The 19,516-nt window shown below is 36.3% G+C and overlaps 2 protein-coding genes across 3 annotated transcripts; one reads left to right on the top strand and one right to left on the bottom strand.

Annotated features, from left to right (window-relative positions):
- Positions 1–9,544: 9,544 nt before the first annotated feature.
- On the top strand, positions 9,545–12,626 carry LOC113299994. Its single transcript, XM_026549124.1, has 8 exons — positions 9,545–9,667; positions 9,760–9,966; positions 10,071–10,294; positions 10,397–10,461; positions 10,881–11,105; positions 11,186–11,629; positions 11,715–11,859; positions 12,238–12,626. The coding sequence occupies exons 1-8, from the start codon at positions 9,658–9,660 to the stop codon at positions 12,487–12,489; spliced, it is 1,572 nt and encodes a 523-aa protein (XP_026404909.1). The 5' UTR covers positions 9,545–9,657; the 3' UTR covers positions 12,490–12,626.
- A 102-nt stretch (positions 12,627–12,728) lies between these two features.
- LOC113299996 (methyl-CpG-binding domain-containing protein 2-like) lies at positions 12,729–18,985 on the bottom strand. Of its 2 annotated transcripts, none has more exons than XM_026549125.1 (6): positions 18,850–18,985; positions 18,276–18,364; positions 14,458–15,226; positions 13,994–14,047; positions 13,728–13,891; positions 12,729–13,349 (listed from the first exon to the last, which is right to left on the bottom strand). In XM_026549125.1, exons 3-6 carry the CDS (start codon positions 15,204–15,206, stop codon positions 13,108–13,110), a joined length of 1,209 nt encoding a protein of 402 aa, XP_026404910.1. In that variant the 5' UTR covers positions 15,207–15,226; positions 18,276–18,364; positions 18,850–18,985; the 3' UTR covers positions 12,729–13,107. The 2 variants fall into 2 exon arrangements, with proteins under 2 accessions (XP_026404910.1, XP_026404911.1); XM_026549126.1 differs by having other exon boundaries at positions 18,863–18,973.
- Between the last annotated feature and the right edge of the window lie 531 nt (positions 18,986–19,516).

Genomic DNA, 19,516 nt, shown 5'->3' with positions numbered 1-19,516 from the left:
AAGTGGATACTAAAGAAAGTCAATGATGCTTTGAGTGTGAAAAGGAATGATCTCCCAGAAAATTCCATGACTATAGAGAAGGCAATATCCATGATGTTGGAACTTAAAAAGTTCTTTGGAAAGATGGATTTAGATTGAAAGGTTCTAAAAGCGATCTCTTTCATGATATATAATCCAAAAGTGAAACGGAATAAGCCAAAAACTATAGATGGTGAAAAATCTATACTTGCGGAAAAGTCTGTTTCAGTCACTTGTGGTGAGCAAAATATTGTTCACCTCAACACAATTTGATTGTTTTGTAAGTGCATCCTCACCAAGGAATGTCATGCTATGTATACGGTGAGGGAAGCACAAGAATTGGGGCGCACATATTGTGTTAGGTATGATATTGAATCTTTGATAAGGCCGTAGAATTCGATTGGATTCCTCTAAAAAGGTATGTCTATAAACTTGATCAAGATTTATGTTTTTTTTTATTATTTTCTTAAAGTACTTATAATGATCCATGTACCTTGTGTATCTTTCATGTCTACCTAACTTGATTTGTGTTTAAGGTTCTTAAATGTTTAGGCTTGAAAATAGTAGTTCGGGATGTTTGGCCTTCATGGTACACATACCAGGTATGCATACCATCATTTAAAATTAAAATCCATGGACTTCAGTTCGCATACCAGTTTGCAAACTGCTCCAGTTCACGAAATCCCGTTTGCAAACCGGTACGCAAACTTTTTCTGTCTTTGGTATTTGATTAAAAAACTTGTTTTGGCCGTAACCTCTTCATCCGAACTCGGAATGACTCATTCTTTTTGCATTCTCTTCCTCTTTGAATTCTCTTCAAATTGGTGATGAGAATTCCTGAATATGGATGAGTTAAGTTTGGTATTTGTCCCGTCTTTTGCTTTTGAGTGTTTTTCTCCGTTTCATCGCACTTGTTTCACTTCTCTTGGACTTGGGAACTTGAATTCTTGGAGTACTTATCTTCTAATATCATTTGTATCTTCTGTAAGAATGTTGTTGGTGAATCACAAAGAAGAAAGTTCAAGAATGGGCAGTAGTACACATTATTCTAGGATTCTTGAATGTTCACGATTCTCTTATGTGAATTACGGTACATGGTTGTTAATGACTTTTTATTTTCTTCTTTGTTAAGAAAATATTTTTATACGCCTTTGGTAGCCATTCTTGGTGTAAATGCGTGCGAAAAAGATCGATTCTACCTTCTAAGGGAAAATCATCTTGTATGTTCTTTACGAGTTTGTTTGTCTCTTCGTTTTGTTATCTAGGAAACTTCTTATGAGAATTTATTCTTATGTTTAAGAAGGATAACTAGGGTTTGAAATAGAAATTATTATGATCACAAATAGCTATTGCCAGCGATTTTCATCTTGCAATGTTTTAGATTTATTTATTTAAATTCTAAGTTATTTGGAAGATAATTTTGCAGTATTAATCTTTATGGTTTATATATTGGAAAAAATTTATGGGATATGTGTGTTTACGTCCGTGAACTATGATTATCTCATATATGTCAAATGTTAAGTCTATTATGTCTTTATGCAAATATTGATAAAAGATATAATGGACTTTTGAATATTCCGCAGTATTGATCTTTCCCTGATCCACTTCTATGTGAAAGTACTATATGGCTCCGTAAGTTTTCTTATGTTGAGTGTTTCCGATTAAATTAATCATTAAAGTTCTCTGGTGGTTAATTTATTCGAGTTTACTGGATACAAATTCATGTGTCATGCATGTGGATTTGTTAATGTCCAAGGAAATCCTTTTTTTCTTGTAAAAGTAAGGTCGCTCTTGTTGTTCTTTCGATAATGACATTTTATGGTGGAGAGTCTTTAATTGAACTTGTGCTTAATTACCAAATATTTGTGGGGAGTGCGACTGTGGAATATTGTAGGAGTTATCTTGTATCTTTATAAAATCCTTGATGAATACACTAAGTTTCGACTATGTGAAATCATTGAAACAAAGTTCATATGTTCTCTTTTAGTCATGAATAATCTCACTGAGAATTTCATTATATGATCCCGCTAGTTTTCGTACCTTTGCCAATTTATATTGACAAAAAGGGGGAGAATTATTTTGTAAATCACACTACATACATATGGTTTACGGACCATCATATATGGGGGAGTGGTTTTCATTGTGATATGAAATATTGACTAAGGGGGAGTGATACATATCACCGTAGTATTATTGCCAAAGTTGTGATACAATTGAACTTTGATGTTGTGTAATAATACTATGACATTGTATAACAATAATTGAGAACATCCGTTTTTTTATTGTTATGGCTACGGATCTTCAACAACAATGATGCTGAGTTGAACACCTTCAAAATCACTGTAAGTACTAGGAGTGACGAACAATTCAAGGAATGTTGAAGAACCAAGGAAATCAAGCATGATGGATGAGAAGCTACAAAGTTTATTTATTTTGTAATCCATATGTATTGATAGTTTTGTCACTAAAATTGAAAAAAAGGGAGATTGTTAGATCGCTGCTTGGTCAAACTCGCAAGCGTTGCTATCTCAAGATTGTTTTTAAAGTTTAGGTGATCAACACTATAAGTCTTGATTTCTAGTCTACTTATATCTATGTCTCGGATTAGGGTAGAATGTGTAGTTGAGCTTTAGACTTCACGACGTTCATCGATTAAAGACGAAGATCTACTGAGGAGAGCTTGGAGGAACTTCATCAACAAAAGGTATGTGGAGACTAAAACTTATATATAACTCAGAAGTCTATTATATTCTATCTCCTAATGATACTAAGTCGTATAGCTATATAGACTTTTACATTATACACATTTGATATTTCGATTTGAGTTTAACTCACTTATATTTTTGTCGAAATATGTGTTGGAAAGCTTTTTGCTTTAACTACGTCCATCATTATTCTTGACGAGTTTAGTTGGAAACAATTTTCAAAATATGATCATGTGAAAATTTCCTTGAAACATCTTACATGATTTGTGTGAGACAATCATATGATGTAGACTCGGAATATTTCATATTGATCAATCGATCACTTGAAAATTACTTATAAGCTAATAGCTTGTGTGAGACAACTATTGTCGTCTTCTAAGGATGTTTCAATGATTGAAATGGGAGTTTAGAACAAACAACCATTGTGTGGATATAGCACAGTATGCATTCCAGTATGCAAACTGTTGTAGTATGATTCGGGTTCGGGAACCAAATTTGCATACCCGTTTGCAAACTGAGTTGGTTTTAGTTCTAAAATCGGTAAAGTATGATTTCATACTCATGAACAAATACATTTATATATTAACGAATGCAATCTTTGCAAACCGTGTCTAAGTGTTCATGAATTGATTCTCTTGAATCAAATCCGATTTTGTTTCAATTGCGTCTTGTATACTTCTGTGAAAATATAAACAATTGAACAACTCTATGAGTAACACAATTAGATTCATTTGATTATCATTTGATCTAGAAATATTATATGAATGTGGTAAATACAAAAGTGTTCATATGGATAACTTCGGTTAACTGTTATTGTGCCAACTCAATATACACGTTTAGGTACAATTACCCATATTTAAATGAAGGTATATTTCATTTGTGTGTAACAAGCTAAGACCATCTAACAGTGGAGAAATATTTCTTTGATTTTAAGAAAACTTAGCTTGAATTTTAAATCAGGATTTCATCTCACGGTTAATATTGATAGCTTTGTTTCAAACCTATCACCCCTGATTTGAAGACTATATAAGGGAGAACTCTAGCAACTGGGAAACCTAGTCCCCACACCTCCTGTGTGATACTAGTTGCGCACTAGAGTCGATTCTCCTTTAACCTAGGTTTTTCCTAAAACCATTATAGGTTAACGACTTAAAGAATTCATTGGGATTCTGAAGCCAGACCCAATTATTTTCTCTATAGTTATGTTTTTGATCTTACTTGTTTTATCGTATTGAGTACTATCTTATCTAAGATTTTCTCGAGATTTATCTCTGATAGGTAAGATCTAAAAAGTAATCACAAAGCTCTTCGTCTCATTCTTTATTCTTTATGATTCCACAATAACTTGTTCTACTACCATATAGTTAAGTTATTGTGAGGTGGTTGATATTTCTAGGTTGTTCTTCGGGAATATAAGACCGGATTATCATTTGGTTCCTGTTCACCTTTATTTATCAAAATACGGAACAAAACTTCGTAGGTATTTCTGTGGGAGACAGATTTATCTATCATAATAGACTTTTTCATGGGAGACAGATTTGTTTATAAAATCTTCGACTTTGGGTCGTAGAAACTCTTAGTTGTGGGTGTGATCAACTAAGGGAATCAAGTGCGTAAAGTCCTGCTGGGATTCAGAGGCGTAAGGAACACCATTGTACCTTAGTCGGTGTGAGACTTGGTTAGAGTTCAATTACATTACAGTCCGAAGTTAACTTGTAGTAGGCTAGTGTCTGTAGCGGATTAATATAGTATGGTGTTCAAATTTGGTTTAGGTCCCGGGGTTTTTCTGCATTTGCGGTTTCCTCGTTAACAAAACTTCTGGTGTCTGTGTTATTTCTATTCTGCATTATATTTGTTTATATAATTGAAATATCACAGTTTGTGAAAATCAATTGGTAAATCCAACCTTTGGTTGTTGATTGAAATTGATTGACACTTGAACATTGTCTTTGGTACCTTTCAAGTTGTTTCTCATAATAATCAGGCTCACGGATTTTATCTGTCTGATTTATCGATTACATTGAGAAATAGAGATATAACTCTTGGATATATTCCCTCGATTGAGTCTGACTGTCTAGTTGATTCTCTTGGAATTATATTGGAGTTAGTCCATACAGATTGGCGAACGAAATATTGGGTGTGGTTGATAGACCCCCGCTTTTTCAACAACGATGATTATATGTGCAAGTTTCAAAGACCGAATAAATAAAAAATATACAAAATTATGTTCAGCTTCAAAAAGAATCAATATGTGTACAACTATGCACGACGAGCTCCCTGTTTAACCACGCCCAACCAGTTTAAAACAACACTCAAACTTTATACTTGGTTTGAAACCAGACTCAAACTTTATATTCGGTTTAAAATTTGTATTTAAGCGTGCTCTTGGGGGAGTAATCCATGGATGGGTGACCTCCCGCGAATCTGCTACTGGAGTACCGTGGAGATTCCCGTTGAAAACCCCATACTACAGTCCAAAAGACTGACCTCCCGCGAATCTGTTGCTGGATTATCGTAGAGATTCCCGTTGAAAACCCTATACTACCGTCTAAAATAAGAAAATTTGTTTGGAACGATTTTCTGGGGACCATGATCTTTTTGGGAAACCATGATGTACTTAGGCCACCTTCCCTGCACTTATCTAACCTAATAACCTCCCTCATAAACTACTACCTTAATTAAAACTCTAATTCATAAACAGAAAAACATATTTTTTCTACTAACCAAATTTCATTTTAAACTCTTCTCTTATCCTCTTGTTTTATTTTCCATTTTCATAATCGTTTTTAAATCACACGTAACTGGCACGCGTGAAATAAAAACAGTTGGGAATAGCAACTGAGACAAATCAGTTGGGAAATTAGCAACAACGATGGGCTGTTGCGATAAATATGAGAATATTTCAGGTTGAAGGGTTGATTCCCAACCCAAGTATCTTCCCAAAATCTAATAGTATTTTCATCCCCCAAAATCAGTTTGGAGGCCATGGATTTTCTCCATAAGGTTGTCTTTTCTTTATTAAAATGTAATGACCCGTCCCTTCACCAATACTGTCCCCACTTAGCCACTGCGGTTATCTGGCAGTGTGGGGTTTTCAACGGGCATCGTTGCGGTAATCCAGCAACAACTTTCCGGGAGGTCCCCCATCCCAGGATTGCTCCCGCCCGAGCACGCTTAACTGCAGAGTTTTCTTCCAACTCTGGAGCCAATTGTGCTGAAAAGGCCTCGGTGTTAGGAAAGGACAAACCATTACTTATATTCCCTTAGACCAACCACTGCCGAATATCGGGGTATTACAATACCACCACCTTAAATTGGAGCCTTCCTCGGCTCCAGAATATATTTTCAATCCCAGATCTCCGACGTTCCCTTCCTCTCATGAGAGAAGCATATGGACCAACCCCATCCAACGTACCTTCCCACCCTCGAAGGTGACCCGTCATCGTCTCTGATACCATTTGTAATGACCCGTCCCTCCATCGATACAGTCCCCACTTAGCCACTGCGGTTATCTGGCGGTGTGGGGTTTTCAACGGTCATCGTTGCGGTAATCCAGCAACAACTTCCCGGGAGGTCACCCATCCCAGGATTGCTCCCGCCCAAGCACGCTTAACTGCAGAGTTTTCTGCCAACTCTGGAGTCGATTGTGCTGAAAAGGCCTCGGTGTTAGGAAATGACAAACCATTACTTATATTCCCTTCGGCCAACCACTGCCGAATATCGGGGTATTACATAAAATTCCACCACCACTTTGAAATCAAAGCCTTGTTCATATTCTTCAAGGATTTGATACCTAAGCCTCCTGATTTGATAGGAGTGCGACATTTCTTCCAAGACACATTGTGATAACCTTTTTTTCGTTTCATAAGGGTCCCATAGGAAATCTCTGATTACTTTCTCAAGAGCTTTGATAACTTTTGGAGGAGCAATAAACAAAGATAACATATATATCGGAATGCTGGACAAAACACTTTTAATTAGAGTTAACTTACCCGCTTTGGGGAGACTCGATCTTTTCCACGAGCAAAGTCTACTCTTGCACTTCTGGTTTTCCGTAGTAAATGTTCTTGCAAGCCCTCTGGCTCCACAATTGGTTCATATCGTTTTTATTTAATATGCAATCGAAAACTTATGTTCTGATAATCTTATCTTATTGTTGAAATATAGATAAAACACGTTCAACTACTTCAACATATATAGTATTCGGAGGCCATGACTTTTCTCCATAAGCTACAACTTTACATGTTAATTGTTAATGTATACATAGTTGTACACCTGTTGATTGTTGATGCATACGAAGGTGTTATTTATTGTTAATGTGTAAATAGTTGTACGTATGCTGATAATTAAAGGTACAAAATTATATTATACACTGATGCACTTTTGACAAGAGTCTATTTTGGTAGCGGATGCATGAATCATAAACACCGTACCACTTAGCCGAAGTTAACAAAGATTTTCAAACATGGATACGACGCATAAGCGATTACCTATTGACTATATTGATTATAAATGGCGGCTCATTAGGGTAAGTTTCTTTTTCTTAAATATATTATCCTTATTATTTTGTTTCTATCAGGAACTCAATTTAGACAAATTATTAGATATTTAAGTGAATTTCACAAACAAACAAACAAAAAAAAAAAAAAAAAAACCTTTGCAATTGAACTCAAAACCTTATTTTGAGTAAAATTGACCATAGTAATCATCATATGCCATACTTCATCATACTCATTAGGTACTATTTGGTTTTATACTCTGAGGTTTGCGGAGGTACCCATACTACCCTGATGCAGATATGGTCTGATCAGAGATATGTTATAGCTAGTCATGTTGTTTGGAAACCCAATGATGCTGAGAGTAGAGCCAGTGATGTTGGTGGTTTTGTCATAACTAACAATTTCTTAACTTTGCAGGATGCAATTCCATCTAGATCATCTATGCAAGGTATTCTGAGTTTTTCATGTGATGAAGATACTCTGAGTTTTTGTCATTTAAATTTTGTTGCTCTTGTGCAATGTATATATGGGAGATTTGGAATAACTTAGGTTTGCGACGAGCCATTTTTACTAGATTCATACTGATTAGTAAAACCATGGGTATAACATTATCATTCGACACTATGGATTTTCTTTTGTTGGTTTACTTATTTTCTTTTCCATTAATTTGTATCCCATTTGTTCGGTTTCCCTCATTTTCATTCCAATTTTTCCCTTGTCATATTGGGTTGCGCAAAAGATTGATAGCGTTAACGATGTTTTGTCACATTTGTTCGGAACCCCTCACGGATATATTGAGTGTTATGTGGGTCTAGATGTTGGATTTTCTGGATTTTTGTAGCGGTGTACATAGTAGTATATCGCAGTGTAAATTAAAATTCTAAAAATATGAAAATTATATAGTCATATTGGTACTCTTTTTGTAGATCTCGGAAAGAGCTTTCCGAATATATAAAGTTTACGAATTTTGAATGAGCAGCTCGAAATTATTTTTATATTATTTAAATTTAATGACATTATCATGAGTCACTTTGGACTAAAGACTAAATTGTAAATCAGGAAGATTATTTGTGTATTTTCGATAGTTTAAATAACTTTTGGACTAAACTGTAGCTAGTTAATTCGGGATGGACTAATCCGTACTATTTTTGACGCGTTTTTGAACTAAACCGATTTTTTCCCTTTTTTTATCGGATCCTCGGCAGACCTATTAGCTGGACAGTACCAGATGTTGTTTGTGTGTATTAGATGATTAGGGGGGCTATGAAGAGTTCGACGGTGAAGCACCGCTTACCATTAGGTTGGTTTCGCAAACGCAATTTAATATCTGTCAGATTTAGGACCACTAAATCTGAATAAGTTTATAGGACAACAAATCTGAACTATTTGATCCGAGCACAATTTAACACTTTAGGTTTTGTCTGGGACTATCAATCTGAGCCCGCACCACCAGTAGTATTTTGTAAAGATATGGGATATCAACAACGCGTCATGCTTCCCATTGCCGTTGGGAGTTGGTAATGGTCTACAATGATTGTTGCAAAAGGATGGTGATGGGTCAAGCTTAATTTAGTGGGATACCACACAGGAGCATAATACAATGCACGTTATACACGATCCATGCAGCTCTATCGAAAGCACACCCTAACGTTTGAACATAAAATGATAGATTGATAGTAGAGACTGATTACACCATGGTAACTGATATATATCTTCACCTCATTGGCTCCTTCTCTACACCAATCTATCCACCTATAAAGCCCTGGCACAGTCAAATTACTTATATGGCATCGCCACATTAAGATTTACGACTAATTACCTAATAATCTTATCATGCAAGCCCCCTCCGCAGTGGATGAAAGTTTCTGTTGTGTTCTTCATATCGTTTTTGTTTGATACTGAATCGAATAACTTATTCATTCTCTTGATATATATAATAATCTTTTTTGTTTGGAATATAAGCAAAACACGTCCACTTTCCAACTACTTTATTTACTATAGTATTTTAATTTATTTGTTCATTTATTCTTACAAACGTAAATAGTCATGGAGGTCCGTGATCATATATGATGAGCTTATCTTCAACTGCGGCAATGAATAGCCTATATCCTTTACTATATAAACACATGAACAGTTGAACACTATTTGCAAACATGTATTGTACCCATGAAATGTAATTTTTGACTTTTCAAGAAAGAGAAGTGTAGTATTCACGTCGAATTGATCGATCAAAAAAAAAGTATTCACGTCGAATTGATTAGTTTATCAGTGGTGCGCATCATTTGATTAAGATATGTAATTTGACTTAGATCGTCAATATATCTAGAAGATAAGACTTTAAACTAAACGACTCATACATAATCTCTCTCCAAATCATACACACAGAGAAATCTTTCTCATTAGCTCATAAATTTCCTGTGTTATAGATCTACACCATGCACCAAGGTAAGTCATCACTCTTTCATAATCTCTCGATAATGTCCTACTTATTCCAGATTTTCTGATCTCTCTTTGACCGTCTTTGCATATATATATAGATTGTAGTACCAGAGGCGTTCTTATACCCATCATTGCAGCATCCGCAATAGGAGTTGCAGCGGCCGCAGGTGCAAGGCATTATTTGCAACGCCCCAATCATAAAAATCACTCAATAGAAGCAGAACCCATGGCCATCACTCCCATACTGTTTGACGCAACAGAATCAGATCACGGCGACACACTAGAAGGATTTCCTCATTATGTTGGTAATTACAGCATATCCATTAAAACCATGACAAATGATTCTAACAAGTTTAGTTCTAATTCATTAATTTCATTTTTCTTTTTTGCTTTTTATGTATATATGTAGCTAGACAAATTGGTTTCCCTGATCCAAGCGAATGCCCTCAACTCTGCAAATTAGCATATGATTATTTGAGGAAAACTGAGCGATGCGAAGAAACTATATACGATTTTTTAGCGAATGAAGCCGATGCTGATGCAGTTTACATGAAACTCATTGAGGAGTTTGATAGATGTATAGTTGGTTATTTTGCACATAACTGGAATCGAGCAACAACTATGATCACTCAGGTACAAAGACCTACTTTTCTCTTATTTTCTAATGGCCGAGGGTTGTCGCGAGTACGTATGTAAACTTTTTTTCATTAACTGTTGTCGAATTTTCATTTTCAGGTTCTAAGATATCAATCAGATCAGCCAAAAAGAAAACTCAAAAGCCTTGTCCTGGCAGCCACCCGGTGAGATCTTCATTTCTTTTGCATCATTAATTAATACTCTTATAAAATTATTATGAGTAAATTTAAGAATATCTCCAAAATTTAAAATCTATAAGTTGACCATCAAAACCCCTTACAGCTGTGAGTTAGTAGCATGTAACATCATGCTTCCTTCATTTTTACGTTCGAACTTAACAGTTGACTCCAAAGTTTGACCTTGACTATTACCACAAAAGTTACCAGTTGCCACTAGAAATTTTTAAAAAGTATTAGCTGGAACTTTTTATTGGCTGAAAAAATTTGGTGCTGACCAGCAGTAACTTTACCACTATGTTATAGTGACGCTGACAATTTGCTGTAATATTAGAATTTAGTTATCAAGCAATAGGGGTAATTTAAAGATTGCTCAAGCTAATATGTTACGTTTGGGAGTTTTTCAGGAAGCAAAGATTTGAAAGGGTGACAAAAGATCTGAAAGTAACACGAGTTTTCAGCACTTTGGTGGAAGAGATCAAGGCAATAGGAACCACGTCGAGTGAAGAAGACAGGGATCGTGAGAATGTGATGATGCCGGTGAAACTTAGTGAGCGGAGTCCGGTCCTCCTTTTCATGGGTGGTGGAATGGGAGTTGGCAAGAGTACTGTTCTCAAGGACATCCTAAAAGAGTAAGCAACAATATTAATCTTTTAACAAGTACTCTCATTTATGATCATAAAACAAATGTCGAACATGCGAACGAGTGCAGGCCATTTTGGTCTGGAGCGGCAGAGAAAGCTGTGGTAGTGGAAGCAGATGCTTTCAAGGAAACAGATGTCATTTACAGGGCCATAAGCTCTAAAGGCCACCACGACGACATGCTCCAAACTGCTGAATTGGTACACCAATCGTCTACTGACGCAGCGTCATCCCTACTTGTAACGGCATTAAACGAAGGCCGTGATGTAATCATGGATGGCACACTTTCGTGGGAGCCGTTTGTTGAGCAGACCATTGCAATGGCCAGAAACGTTCATCGTTGCAGGTATAGCATGGGAGTCGGATATAAAGTGGCTGAAGATGGAACAATAGCAGAAAACTATTGGGAACAAAAAGAGCAGTATGATGAAGCATCTAACAGGAGAAAACCTTACAGAATAGAAATGGTTGGTGTTGTGTGCGACGCTTACCTAGCCGTCATCAGAGGAATCAGGTACACACTATATATTTAGCTAACATGTAGGAGTCATATGAAAAGAAAAAAAAAATCTTACAAGGATATGTTGGATATCTAACAGAAGAGCCATTCTGATGGGAAGGGCTGTGAGGGTGAAGTCGCAATTGACATCGCACAAAAGATTTGCAAATGCATTTCCGAAGTACTGTAACCTGGTTGATAATGCTAGGCTATATTGCACGAATTCCATGGGAACTCCTCCTAAGGTAAGCTAAAATCTGAAACCAAAATCTGTGCATCCAAAGTTAAGGTTTTCCTAGTTGATCAATTTGCATGCCACAAGATATTTCCGCATAATTCTTTATTCACAGCAACTTAATCTGAATAACCAGATAGCTGCCCTGCATAGCATAATGCTCCAAACCGAAACCTGTATTGTAATGGTTAATCTTGATGCAAACCTGTATTTCCGCATAATTCTTTATTCACGGCAACTTAATCTGAATAACCAGATAGCTGCCCTGCATAGCATAATGCTCCAAACCGAAACCTGTATTGTAATGGTTAATCTTGATGCAAATGGATTTCTGCATGAAGCAATATATATGATGTTAACAATGACATGATTGTTTGTATATAAACAGTTGATAGGGTGGAAAGATGGAGGGAACAACTTGCTGGTAGATCAAGAAGAAATAAAATGCTTAAAGAAAGAAAGCATGTTGAATGAAGACGCCGACTCGATACATGACCTATACCAGCAACAATCTGAACCAACTCCTAAAGCTAGCTCTGATTGGCATGAGATTGTAATATCTCCCTCTAGAGCAACCATCCAACAAGAACTAAAGACTGTCATTGCAAAGGTCGAAAAGCAGAATCCATTGTCAAGTTAGAAACCTTTTTTTACCATTTCTTTTCCTTTCTTTTATCCTGATTTTGTGAGAAACTGTTCTTCGAATTCAAACCACACATCTTGTAAGTTTATAAGCATACCACATATCTTGTATTCAGCCAAACATTCAACTTTCAATTACTCTGCTTTCTGTTTTGATAAATTGAACACCCAATCACTCATTTTTCGAACCAGACTAATTCCCCCGCAAAAGAAAGAAAGAGCAATGATAATAACATGTTTGAAAACAAAGATACTAACAAAACTTGATAACTTGAGATTCAATTACTTGCTAAGCCTCAGATTCGGTAAAACTGTACAAACCACTAAACCACCAAAAGGAAATTCATAAAATAAGGATCCATGAGAAGCTGCCAAAAGACAAACTAGGAGTACATGGGATCTTAAAAACTATATAAAAGAACACAAAGGTGTAGCTCTTTTTCCTCCTCTTTTTTTTTCTTTATATATATCAGTTGCAGCAGTCGCTGGTCAAAACCCTACCTACAACACCCTTTTCTCTCGAGTTCTGGACCATGTATCTAAAATCCTGTCATCTTTTTTCCACGAGATGTTTAAGAAACAAAAAAAAAAGACTGAAGTACAAAACATCTAAACCTTACAGATGACCAAAGGGGAGACCATTCCTGGATGGTGGTGATTCTTCTTCTCTGAACTCAGGTTGCATCGGATTATTACTACCCGATGTATGTTTGGCTAGTGATTTCGTTCTTTGTTTCTTTGCAGATGAAGGAGCAGATTGAAATACTGGGCCGCCATAATATGCTTTAGGTAGTTGTCCATCATTAGAAAGCTGCAACTCTGTACCAGTTACTGGTCCTGCCCATGACAATGGATTTACTGCAACAACACATAAATTGTTAGACTTGAGTTATAAGGAAAACTTAGTAGATGAACGAAATTTTTCATGTGAAGAGTACTAAATACAGTACAACATATAGAAAAGTTGATCTTTAAAGTACAAATTCTTAGGATGTGAAACTGACGAACCATGTCGAACCTAATAATCAAGAAAAGAAAAACTAATCAACCTATTTTTAGTTAACTCAAAATTCTGCTATTAAACCTGAGAATATCAAGTTGAAGAGATTCTGATCAATGGGTTCAGGAACAAAAAAGATTCCGATATATGACAATTCAAATGGATTTTGATTGAAGAAGTTCCAAGCATATCAGCTTTAAATCATGTTCATCAAAATAGGAACTTAGTTTCCATACCTTCGGTAGGTTCAAGAGGCCGCGACATGGAAAAACCAGGAGCTGGAGCCACGGTTTTTGGGCGCTTTCTAACATAGTTTTCTTGCAAAGGTTTTGGAATTTGGAACGAAAACTGACTCATAGTAACTCCTGCAGAGAGGTACTCTGGATGATCATCTAAAAACCTGCATGTAAGTGAAACGTCTGTCAGATTTTCACCCCACTTGGAAGCTTGGTATATGATCTAAGAACACGTAAGAAAAATGGAGACAGAAAATCTAAAATACTTTTGGACTTCCACCATGGAACGCAGTCTCTTTCCTGATGGAGCAGCATAATACCTGAATCATTGACAAGGAGCAGATTAAAACAACAAATTCCTAAACGAAACCAGCAAAGAAAATGAACAGCATCTGTGGATAAGTTCAAAAGCAGGTAAACACATGACTTAATAAAAAGGTCCAGAGCAAATTACAAAGATAATAATACTAATGAAAGCACTAAAGTCTGAAAAGAATGGATTGGTCAGATGGAACTTAGGGGGTAAATTTGATGCCACGAAAGAAGAGGCAGAGGAAATGAGCTACAAATATTTTTCAAGGAGTAATTCCAAATCGTCTATGCACGAGTAAAAGGAGCACAATATTCAACCATTTGGGAATAAACTAGCAAAGCAAAGCATATGCTTTTTCTGTATATCTATGAATAAATAAATAACAAATAAAAGGAACAGGGGAAAGGGAGTACATACACATCAGCAAATTTGGTGCTTCCTTCACCTCTTATCCGAAGTAATCGCTGCCAACCAGGAGGTGGTTGAGAGATATTCGGTTTGTCAATTGCCCAAAGTCTGCTGCCATCTTGGTTGATATCAGCTGGATCATCACAGCTTATATCAGGACGCCACTCCCTAGCGCTTTCGCAAACAAAAGGCTCCTGCAATATACTTTCCCGTATTTCTTCGTACTTTTCTTTTGATGGGATGAGCCTCCATTTAAAACAGTTTGCGCATTGAACGGTAAATGCACCTACTGCCGGCAAAACTCTGGATTGAGAATTTTGTGTATAGTTTCGGTAAGGGAAAGGTTGAGATTGATGATACTGAGGGGGGGCCTCAGGAACTGGTTCGATGTCTCTGGTACTATTAGTCGCTGCTGGGTCATAAAGCACTAACTGGTTCGCAGCATTTGCAGCCTGGTCATCATTATTCTCTATAATCTGCACATCGTCATCATCATCTTCCTCAGTGGGAGAAATGCCTTGAGGTTTATCAACAGGGTTTCCAAAGGGACTAGCTGAACCAGATTGATTGAACTCGTCTTCTGTTTTCAAGTGAAATGAAGTGTCCCGAGGATGTTCCTCATCTTCCTCAGTGACCTTAGGTAATGGATTTTGAGGATGTTCCTCTTTTTCCTCACTCGACTTCAGGGAAGCATCGCCAACATGTGAATCTTGTTCTTCCTTCACTTTCGCAGAAGCATCTCTGTGATCTGAATGCATCTGACTAGATATCTGCTGACCTGCAACACCCGGATATAACAAGGAAAACCACAGACTATTAGGCGCAATAACTAAGTCAAAGTATGTGTGACTATTAGCCCTCTAACTTCTGGTAGTGTACCTTAAAAAGAAAACAAATAACCGTAACAACCACGAAATGAGAAAACACATCAGGATTATGAATTTTTGACATATGAACGATCAAACATGTGGAAATTTCCATCCCATGTAATGCGTTTAGCTAAAAACTAAGACACAATGCCATAAATCCCATTTGAACTAGTCGGTTTGGGTAGTGTGAATTTAGGCTGTAACGAAAATATGAAATCGCAGATATCAAGAAAATATGACAAGGAACTTCATGGAAATTAATTTCGATATTGCAAGGACATAAATTACCTTTTCGTAGCAATCTAGAACAGAGGAAAAGCAGAACAAATACTAAGGAAATGAATACAGAAGTTGCTAAAACTATCATCGTTTATCTTTAAGATGGAATCCTCGAGACAGACATAAAGTTTCATCCTTTCTAGGAATAGCCTTTAAATTCCTAGATTTTAATGCACTATATAACTAAGAAACATGGACATGTCAAACGGAAACAGACAAGGTGGACACACCAATATAAAATCCAGCATTTATACATTACTGGCACAATGAATTGACATAGAGATGTGTCCCTAAACAAGGCTCTCAGCTTCTCAGATTGAAAAGACCCACATAGGTACATAATTTTTCAGTTATCAAAATACATCAAGTGTATTAATCTGGGACCACTAAATTGCTGGAAACTGTGACGCAGCTATGCTTTACTGAAGAACTGTCTCCTGTCAAAATAAAAACACTTGCTTTCTCACCACAAACACGAAATCATTTTCAATCCTCGACAACTCTTTCTCATAACTCAAGTGTAAGAAAGATATCGTGTTAGCGTATCATGTGTTTTACCATGCGCTTAGGGTGACATCGGGTGAACATTATATTGTCCTGTGGTAGAGTCATACACACTGGTTACATTGATTGCTACTCTCAACTTACAACCAACCAAACATTCGAGAGACCGACATGTTCCAAGCCCAATGTTTCAACTAGTTGTACATACGAGTATCTAGTTTTCCCTGGGGGAACTACTGGAAAAACATGGCGCTGCTCCTTCTACTATTCACAAATCATTTTTACATTTACTGTTACTCTTTCTAATAGGTTAAAATAAGTGCCTGTCAATAGATTATTTTCCACTTCTGGTAAGAGCACTAATAAATGGATGACCATGTTAATTCTTTCTCATAACTCAAGTGTCAGAAAGATATCGTGTTAGCGTATCATGTGTTTTACCATGCGCTTAGGGTGACATCGGGTGAACATTATATTGTCCTGTGGTAGAGTCATACACACTGGTTACATTGATTGCTACTCTCAACTTACAACCAACCAAACATTCGAGAGACCGACATGTTCCAAGCCCAATGTTTCAACTAGTTGTACATACGAGTATCTAGTTTTCCCTGGGGGAACTACTGGAAAAACATGGCGCTGCTCCTTCTACTATTCACAAATCATTTTTACATTTACTGTTACTCTTTCTAATAGGTTAAAATAAGTGCCTGTCAATAGATTATTTTCCACTTCTGGTAAGAGCACTAATAAATGGATGACCATGTTAATTCTTCTAATGTTACAACTATTTGTGTCAGATAAGTACTTGTTTAGAATTCAAGATATGATATGTGCCAGTATACTTCTGATTTAAAAAGTAAGCAAGCGAAAATGGCTGAGTGTGACAACCACTAAAACACCAAAACAAAAACAAAAATGGTACATACAAAAAGAATCTAAGAAATAGAGGGTAGAGCACTAAGATACTTCTGAAGGACTCCTATTCGGAAACTGAAAAAGCAAGCACATTGAGTCACCATTTAATCCACGATTCTTAAATATTAAAAATAGCCAAGGTCAGAGATTAATAAGAAAATCAGTCATCATCATCAGTCATCACACCTTCCTCTCCCCCTTTCTATATATGCCTTTTGCTTTTCCAGATAACTCAATCGCTTTCAACAATACATGTGCCTTTACCAGTCCTATCACACGTGCAAAAAAGTCTACAATCTTGGTAAAAGCCTCCTTCAGGTATATTACAGGGAAAGCAGAAACGGACTCCCTCTAGCTCTATTTGCTTGTCCAGCGTGCAACTTTACTAAAACTAACTTATTATTTTAATCTTTAAGAGCTTACCATGTTTTGCTTGACTACACGACAAACTAACCATATTAAAAATCACGCCTCCAGAAACACATGACATGTTACGACGATGACAAGTAAATAGAAGGATACGTGGATAATACCGACAGCTGATTCAGAGAATTCTCCCGTCACGACAAAGGCAAGCATGCTAATGAGTTAATTTCAGTTCAGCAAAAGCCTCAAGCGCATTCAAGGGTAGCTTAACCAACAAATAAATGGCACAGTTACTGCACCCACATATCAGTTGGAAACACAATTGTATCTCCAAACCAATCAAAAATTACACATACGGAATATCTTGTACTACCGAAAAATAAAGTTAAGAAAGATACACGTCAATATCTCACGTTTTCTAACCACTCAAGCATAGACCCGTGGAAACAAAAGGGGCAAGTTTATATTCTAGAAAGGCAAACAGTATGCGGATACCACAAGACCTAAAGGCAAACAGTTTATATTCTTAACAAAAGCAGAATGACCTCTCAGCTTCCCAAACCTCTAATTTCAGAGAACTGATCTCACAGGAACTTATCAAATTCCATAACCAATTATCAAATTCCATAACCAGACAAACAGTTATCACTAAACATGAGAAACTAACGAACCCAATAAAATGCAATTTAATAAAGTTTCATCGCTCTCTCATAAATCTACTTGTGCCATATGAAGCAAGTTAGTTTCAATTACAACTGTTTCGAATGCATGTCAATAAGAAAAACCCTAACAGCATATTGATCTATAACAACAACAACAGCAGAAATTGAAACATAAATCATTCGATATAAACTCTTAAGACAGAGATAAATCTCATCGTTAATGACTGACCTGTTTCAGTAGACAACGGAATTAATGAACCTTTGTTTTTCCAGCTCCAGCTATCATGCAAACAAGCATTTAACCTTCCATTTCCATATCTGCAACAACAAAAACTCCAACAAATTATCAATAAAAATTTGATCAAAAAAAAAATAAAAAATTATCAATAAAAGCATCAACAAAATCCAACCTCTCCACAAAAAAAAAAAAAAATTCACAGATCCACAATCCTCACATGCTCCTCAAAACGCTAAAATCAACACTCAAATTTTATCAAAAAAAAATATATTATCTTATTTTAAGAAAAAATTCCAATCAAATCTGTGTAACTCAAACAAACCTTAAACATACATACACACCACCACCAATATCAAACAGAAACCCTAAATATTCTCAGAAGATTAACAGAAATTCTAGTTTTTAATGAATTTGACCACGAAACTCGAAGCTGAAAAAAAAAATGAAAAAATAAACGAATGCATGAGCTAATAAATAAAACAACCAGATAAGATTAATGACGATGATACAAATTCTTCAATAGATCTAAGAAAGGAAATATTCGAAGTTCGGGGAAAATATTTACATTAGATCCGTACGTTGTTGTTGTTCTGATGAATAAAATAGATTGATACAGTGATTAAGCCGGAAAATATTTGCAGGCGCGGGGTGGCCGGTGGGCAGTTCGATTCGTTTCTCCTCGGTTTAGTAATAAAAGGAGAGAAGGAATAAATAAGAAAACGTAGAGTCAGTAGATTTTGTTTATTATTTATAGTAATTTTTTCAAATGTGATTTTACCAAAATGCACATATGTTTATCAAATGCGACATAATTAGCAAAAAATCAAATTATTGAATTATCAGGCGTTAACAGTTTATTGTGTTTGTGTGCCGAAGGCCAAACGCTGAAGGCCGTTACGGCACATAAAACGTTGATTGGGACCCACGGAATTAGTCAGCTTATCCAACGGTATAGAAGAAGAAAAACGAATTTTTGATATTCGCAAATTGGAACTGTAAGGGCATTTTGGGGAACTGATAGCGAATGTATGGGAAGTTGTTCCGTTAGCTTGCGTGTAGCAGTGGCTTATCAGCTGGGCTGACTGAATACGTTTTCAAGTCAGATTTGACACATCAATATTCGGATATTCATAGGGGCAGTCACCTGGACCGATTAAAGCTATCGCATGCAGTATGATATGATGATGTGCATCATGCGAATGGTTGCTACGGGGGAGACCAAATTTACCATC

This window comes from Papaver somniferum, chromosome 7, assembly GCF_003573695.1.
Source record: "Papaver somniferum cultivar HN1 chromosome 7, ASM357369v1, whole genome shotgun sequence".
In the NCBI taxonomy this organism is placed as follows: domain Eukaryota; kingdom Viridiplantae; phylum Streptophyta; class Magnoliopsida; order Ranunculales; family Papaveraceae; genus Papaver; species Papaver somniferum.
This window is presented reverse-complemented; position numbering and strand designations above follow the sequence as displayed.